Here is a 7,759-nt window from a genome sequence, read left to right as displayed (position 1 = left end):
CGCCCTCGCCAGGCCCTTGCCGTGTTGGGCGGCTCTGCCCGCCCGTGGCGCGCTGCCCTTGCCGGGCCATCTCGCGGGAAGGGAGCTAGGAGGAGGACGCCGGGGAGGCGGGGAGGAAAAGAGGGAGCAAAGGGGAGGAGGAGGTGGGGAGGAAGGGAGAAGAAGGAGAGGGTGGAGCGAGTTGAGGGAGAGGAGAGGAGCATATAAAGAAGAGAGAGAGGAGTCGGAGAGCTAAGATAAAGCTGCCGCCATGAATTAGTCCTGATCGGTGGCTCCAACCTTCTAAAAATGGTCCTTTTACCACCAACCGGAACTAATTCATTTTATCCCGGCTGGTGGCTCCAATCGGGATTAAAAGCTCTACTTTTGTCCCGGTTGGAATCACCAACTGGAATTAAAACGGCTCCAACAGACTACAAAATTTAGATCCGGGACTAAAACTACTTTAGTCCCGGATCAAAGATGATCATGACTAAAAATGTTGGATGGAAGATATTCTCTGCTAGTGGTACATGCTACTGGAGTCGTAAAAGGCTAGCAGCATTCAAGATCCGGCCTCTGGCCTTCTCCAATCTCCCAGAGGCCAGAGTCAGAGGCTGAAGATGTTGAATTGAAGTAGTAAACACGAGAACACGGCGACTTTACTCAGCTCTGAGGATACTTCGGTTAGCCGGCGCAGCTTGATTTCATTGCCATGTCCGTCTCTCTCGCTCGCTTTTTCTCCTAGCTTTGCTCGCTCACTGCGTCACTGCGTGCCATAGACCGGGGCCCTGTACCTGCAGCTGCTACAGTGCCACGGAACGGGGGCGGAGAAAAAACTGGCCGCGCCCGACGACGGTTACCGGGTTTGCTTCAGCGCTTCGTGGCCACCCAACCCCAACCCGACCTTCGCTTCGTCGCAACCTGACGAAGCAATGGTGGACGCGCACGCACGCGTTTGTCAACGGCGTGACGTGGCGGCTGGCCGGCGGTTGATGTCCGGTGACGGCGAAGCCGATCAATTACGGGGCCTGGGATGTGGAGTGGTTAGCGGCGGCATCCGTGCTCGCTTATTACCACAATTAGCACCAGGATCACGAGCCTAATTAATCCCCGGCTCCCCGCGATCCCTTTCCGGGGATTGAAGGATGCGCGGAAGAAGAAGAAGAACACGCTTGCTTTGCTTGCTTGCGTCGCTGCAAGCCACTCATCGCCCCCTCGCTCGGCAGATCGATCGCCCACGATGGAGCCACCGAGTAATTGCTCGAGATGACAAATGCATCGGTTTCACATTTTCCGGTTCCACCGCATTGATCTGGCTCGTGTCCACTCCACACCCTTCTTCCTTTCGATCTCCCACCTGGTGGCGATGGGAGTGGAGGAGTCAGTGGCGGCATGGGAGACTTCACTGCTGGGTCGCAGTCTCGCGGAGCCGTACGCGCGGTATGCTACTGCAGAGGCAGAGCAGAGGACACCGTACCTTCTCCCTGTACGTCGAGGTCGCCGTCTGACGACGGTACCCAAATCGATCCGGTCCAAAGTTATCAGAGCTTTGAAAAAACATTTTATGCTCCCTCGTCGTCGGCCGCGCGCCGGTCGAGCGAGCGCTTTATCGCGTACGTCGCCTCCAGGACGATTGACGAAGCTCAACTAGTCTCTCGATTGTTTATTTGTTTTAGACAGTGTGGACAGAGCTACTGCTACTCGCAGTTGTTTTGTCACCGGGAGAGGACAGAGTAACATGATAGAGTTGCCAAAAAAAAACGTACTAAAACCGTGTCGACGAACTACGCCAAATTTTGCATTGTTTTTCTACTAGTTGAATTGGATTGGAGTGCAAACCATCTTGATATGGTTTCGGAGCCCACGCCGTCTTCTGTTGGCAGGTTGCACGGGTGGCATGATGCCCGTGCTGTTGGTTGCTACTCACTCCCCTGCTGAGAGCAAAGGTTATTTAACGATGATCTTGGCCAATCAGAAGCCACTCTTTCACGGGATCCAATGGCCGTCCGACAACAGGGCCGGCTGAGACTAAAAATACGCGAGTTTCACCAAACGTGTGCGCCCCGAAGAATCTGCTTCCGTAAGCCATGCCCCTGCCGCTAGATCAAGGGACAACGGTCTAGAACTTTGGATTAAGGACAGTGTAAAATGAAGGGAATGCTATTTTTTGACGCCTGAGTACTGGGAGTCTGGGACACTCCATTTTCTTTGGGAACAAGAGGTGTCTACGGTCTACCAAGGCTTTCTTCTGCACCTCTAGTAAGAACTAGATTTTGGGGGCTAGGGGCTTTGGCTCCGACGAGTTCTCTAAAATATCCAGATTTAGAGGGAAGGCCACTAGTAGTAGGCGAGCCTAACTTCAACGAGTATATAGATGGATGGTAGGGGTGGCTGTGATGCTACTGGTTGTAGGAGGGGAAAAAAGTCGTGGATTGGATGGTGTTGAAAGTAGGGCTGTGGTGGCACAAATAAATGGGTTAACACAATAAGGATGTTTTCGGCGATGAGATGAAGGATATGGGAATTGGGATCCTAGACTCCTAGTTGAGGCTAAAAAGGAGGGGAGAGAGGAATGCTAGAGGCAGTCGACAAGTTGTTCAATGTTTGCGGTGATAACCTAAAAGTTTAGAATATAACTAACCAACCCTTATTTTAATTTAGTTGCACATGGCTATTACTGCAGAGCAATTAACGTATGGGTTTAAGCACCCATGGACCCACGTATCAGTGGGATAAGTATATCTGCAGTTACTGTAGAGTAACGACTTCCTCCAGCCAGCGGTAGCAGGGCGTACCGGGTTGGAGTGATAACCCAAAACTTAGGAATCCTTTTGTTTTTTTAGGCGTGTGGATCATAAATTCATAATTCTTAGCCGTAGGACACATCTAGCCGGGAGTCACCAGTTCACCACCCACGGACCGTGGCGTGCCCACACGCTACGCCCAACAACCCCACAAGCCCACGTCAAAAAGTTAAACCGCGCCGTGGTCAGTCTTTAATAATCCGGCTGCCGGCACAGTAGTAGCCTAGTAGGCCATCGCCGTGGTAACTCCCGGGTCCCCAAGTCTGAAGTTTCCTCGGCACGACCAGTACTCCTCAGTCCTCAGGAGCAGCACGGCCGCAGTAACGTAAGCCTCCAGCCCGTGGTAGCACCAATTCACCGCGTCCTCCTGTCAGGTTTTGCTTCTTCCAACGAGCCCTCCCGGCCTGCGGTGCCCACGTCCACCACCCCGCCGGCCGGTTCCAGTCCAGTCCACCACCCAACCTCCGGAGCTCCCCCACGGGCGGTCTCGCTCTCGCCCCGCAGCCACAAGCGCAAAGGCGCTCGCCTCGGCCTCCCGGACCCCAGCGCCCACCACCTGCCGTCCCCGTCGCCCTCGGCCTGGCCCTGCTTCCCCTCGCCACCCATCTATAAATACCCCGGCTGCCCGCTGCGGAGCTGAGAGCAGGCAGCAAGCACAGCTTAATTAGCTAGCGCCACCGATCGAGCAGCCTCTCTCCATCCTCTCCGCCGCAGCGATAGAGAGCTGATCTCTGCTAGGCTATCGATCGGCCATGGCCGCCTCCACCGCACCGTCGAGGACCAACTCGCGGGTGAACTACTCGAACGAGATCCACGACCTCTCCACCGTGCAGAGCGGCGGCTCCGCCGTCCCCACCATGTACTACCCGGAGAAGTCCCTCGCCGACATCTTCCCGCCGCACCTCGGCAAGAAGGTACGTGTAACTAACTGCTGCTCCGGCCTCCGCCGCTGGCATCGGTCGGCTGAAGAGATCGATCGAGCACGGCGACCCGACCGGCCGTGGCGACACGTACGGGCTGATCGATCAGATCACTGATGATCGGTGTACTCGTGCGCAGGTGATCTCCGAAGTGGTGGCGACGTTCCTGCTGGTGTTCGTGACCTGCGGCGCGGCGTCCATCTACGGCGAGGACCTCAAGCGCATCTCCCAGCTGGGGCAGTCCGTGGCCGGCGGCCTCATCGTCACCGTCATGATCTACGCCACCGGCCACATCTCCGGCGCGCACATGAACCCCGCCGTCACGCTCTCCTTCGCGTGCTTCCGGCATTTCCCCTGGATTCAGGTATGTGTACGGTGTACCAACTGCACTGCACATCGATCCGTCCCTTCTGCCTGCTTGGCGCTTCTTTTTCTCTTCTCTGCTCCAAATTTGTTTCGTGATCGTCCGGCTACCGGAAAGAGTTCGTTGCTCCTAGCGTGCTGGCATCATATTTCTTTTCGTGGCAGCTCATTGGTTGGGTAATCTATTGTTAATAGGAGTTCAGTAGGACTTAGTTGTCAGCATGTTGTCATATAGTGTACCTGGCTATTACCCATGTCAGGCTACTAGCTACAATTTAACTTTTTGTAGAACACACGGTAGAGTTATGTATTTTCTAAATAAAAAAGCTGTATGTTTTCAAAAAAATAATAATTCAACCCCGGTGCAGGTACGGGTTCAGACAAAGCATGAAACATTACTACTGTAGAGGGAAAACTGCAACAAAAAAAAACAACGAAACCATAGGGTAAACTAAACACAGCTAGCTTCAGAGCTGTTTTACGAAGGCGCAAACTTTAGAGATGTATAGTTTGCACTGCACGTCGATCACATGGTGCCGGCAATTTTAAACGCTTTTTTTTTGTTGCTAAACTTCAGACTTGTATATGGATTATCCGCCAACTGGACACAAGAAGACGCCAATAATCAACCAGCACCCCTATACTTTAGTACTATAGCACAAGTTGACACGTACATCCAGTTCACGATTACTTAAAACAAGTCAGGTATTTCGCAAACAGCTTATCTGTTCCCCCATGGTGGCGTAGTTTCCTACTCGGGGGTGTCAGGTCGGTAGCCTGCAGTAGCAGCAGCATCTCCAAAAACGAAACATGCATTGGTGCATTATTGGAAACAAGCTGATCATATCGAGGCATCGAGCTCGCCGAGGCCCGAGCATGTGAGCCGATAAAAACAACCTCAGACAGTAGAGGAGGCTCCATCTCTCGGATACAGAAAGAATATATCTTAAAAAAGAAGAAGCAGGTGAGAGACGGATGCATGATTGGGCAACTTGGCGTATAGACTACTGATTATATTGGATCATGAAAGCCTCGATAATTAGCTTCCGCTAATGGCCACCGTGTACCGGCCGGGGGCGATCAGCGGCGTTGACATTCTCGCGGCTCTCGTCCTTTGATTAGAGGGGCCAAGCGTTGGCCGCCATGACTCCTGATGACCATCAAGGAGATGGTGGCCACTGGCCAGGATGGTGCTGGCCGGCCAGCGTCTTGGCCGTGGGCCAAGATGACGCGTGCGCCGGGCGTGCGTGCGTGCGTGCCGGCCGGAGATAGAAAGGGGGCGTGGGGGGAGGAATATAATCTGCGAGACTGTGACGATTGGGAACCAGAGCCTTCGTCGAGGAATTGGAGTTAGCGGCTGGCGTGGCATGCTTGCAAAGTCCGCACCCCGCGCCGTACCGTACCACGCGTTCGCCAGCCGCGGCCAGGATGGCAGGACGGGCGGCTCTACTGCTCGCTCGGCCCGGGCTCGCCGAGAGCCACAGCCTTTGGGCGGAATATTCCAAGCTGTCCATCCTTCCTCCCTACCTGACCGGCCGGCCGGCCCGATTCGATGGACGTGGTGCCCTCATGCGTCGTGCCTGCCTGGGTGCACGCCCATCACGTCATAGGCTGTGCATCGGCGTCATGGTTTGGTTTGTGATGGTTTTGTGTTTTGCTGCAGGTGCCGTTCTACTGGGCGGCGCAGTTCACGGGAGCGATGTGCGCGGCGTTCGTGCTCAAGGCGGTGCTCCACCCCATCGAGGTGATCGGCACCACCACGCCGACGGGGCCGCACTGGCACGCGCTCGTCATCGAGATCGTCGTCACCTTCAACATGATGTTCGTCACCTGCGCCGTCGCAACGGACTCCAGGGCGGTGAGTGGCCTTCGTCCCCAGCTGCTGTTTGCTCGTATTGCCTACAATGCTGAGGATGCCCTCTCCCCTGTTCTTCATCAGTTCTCTCCCTGCTGGTTCACTGCTTGCATGCCCTGACGACGACGACTTCGTTTGGTTTATTTGGTTGCAGGTGGGTGAGTTGGCCGGGTTAGCAGTCGGTTCCGCGGTTTGCATTACGTCCATCTTCGCAGGGTAATATGAACGAAACGATGAATAACTAACCAATCACTGATGAGCACTGACCAAACACTAGTAGTAGTAGCTATAGCCTTATTAATTAGCAGCAAGGACATCGGCTATAGTACTCTCACGAGGAATTAAAACATGATAGACTTTCGACCAAAGAGCTATAGCAGTAGTGACACCGAAGAAACCGCCTAGGTCCTTTTAGGAAATTTTAGCATACGTGACTTCTCAAGCTGTTGACGTCGTTTGCTAGTAAGCTGGCCACATTTTTTTGATTTTCCTCCAAATTGGCACCGTGTTGTTGTACAAGCTGACACTCTGGTTGCGACAGGGCGAAACCTCTTGTGAATTAGGTTCAGTGAACCCTGTCAGACATGCCTTCACTAACAAACAATTTTCTAGACCCTCTGACTTTGGAACTAGTCACTAGTAGTAGCTACGAAAACAAAGATTAGCTACCCTAGAAAAAGCAAAGATTAGCTACAGGCACAGAGTACTGCACGCACTGATGAGCCACTACTGACGCACACGCACATATATACATGTAAGCTAATACACGACGCGGGGGAACGAGTGGCATTTGCAGGCCTGTGTCCGGCGGATCGATGAACCCGGCGAGGACGCTGGCGCCGGCGGTGGCCAGCAACGTCTACACGGGCCTCTGGATCTACTTCCTCGGCCCCGTCATCGGCACGCTCTCCGGCGCCTGGGTCTACACCTACATCCGCTTCGAGGAGGCCCCCGCCAAGGACGCGCCCCAGAGGCTCTCCTCCTTCAAGCTCCGCCGCATGCAGAGCCAGTCCGCCCTCGCCGCCGACGAGTTCGACACCGTCTAGTGGCGGCCGGGACCGTCCGGCTGGCCGGTGTGCACCAATCACACCTCAACACCATGCGTGCGTCGTCCATGCGTGTGAACTGTGCTCTCGCTCTGTTCAAGACCTCATGGTGGGAGAGAGCTAGAGCTGCGTGTGTGTACCGGTACATACTCGGTGTACGTACCTACGTGTTTGTATTCTTCTCCCGTAGCCTATACGTACGTATTCGTGCGCGCGCACGTACGCGTCGTTGAGCAGCGGGGATCTCGGAGCAGTGTAATGCTTTATGTTATCTTCGGCTTTTATTTGTATCGCTTCGTCAGAGTTGCAAAAGTTAATTGATGCAGTTGACGGGCTTGTTTGCAAAAGATGCGTGCATGTTGGAAGAAGTATATGGATTTAACTTTTTGTCTACAGCTTTTATTTATCTTTTCTTTTTGGTTTGAGCTCATTTTTTACTGTACTTTTTAATGGCCTTTTGCATATATGTAGTAGGCCAGGGCCAGTCTAGCTTAGGCATTGCACTGGCATGAGTCAGTGAGTCAGTTGGTGGTGAATGATGATACCATCACGCACTAAGCATGCTTATGTCAGTGTTGTTGACTGCCCTGAAATGGCATTAAAAAAAGAAGACTCCTTTGGAGGCCTTCAAGAAATTCGTTGACAGCAACTTTGCAAGAAATTGCACACATATGTCAACTAGCAGCAAGCAATAAGGCCTTATTGCATAATTGTCCACAATCCTTAAACTGCAAGAAAGGAGAAAACGTGGTTGACTATCTTAGCCAACCACAGTTGCACGTTTATAGA

The 7,759-nt window shown here is 53.4% G+C and overlaps 1 protein-coding gene across 1 annotated transcript; it reads left to right on the top strand.

Moving 5' to 3' along the window:
• The first annotated feature begins 3,408 nt into the window (after nt 1-3,408).
• LOC101761222 (aquaporin NIP2-2) lies at nt 3,409-7,363 on the top strand. Its single transcript, XM_004964985.4, has 5 exons — nt 3,409-3,700; nt 3,846-4,070; nt 5,733-5,927; nt 6,079-6,140; nt 6,721-7,363. Exons 1-5 carry the CDS (start codon nt 3,539-3,541, stop codon nt 6,968-6,970), a joined length of 894 nt encoding a protein of 297 aa, XP_004965042.1. The 5' UTR covers nt 3,409-3,538; the 3' UTR covers nt 6,971-7,363.
• The last annotated feature ends 396 nt before the right edge of the window (nt 7,364-7,759 follow it).

This window comes from Setaria italica, chromosome IV (genome assembly GCF_000263155.2).
Source record: "Setaria italica strain Yugu1 chromosome IV, Setaria_italica_v2.0, whole genome shotgun sequence".
In the NCBI taxonomy this organism is placed as follows: Eukaryota; Viridiplantae; Streptophyta; class Magnoliopsida; order Poales; family Poaceae; genus Setaria; species Setaria italica.
The sequence above is the reverse complement of the archived record's forward strand: the minus strand, read 5'-3'. Positions and strand labels throughout refer to the sequence as shown.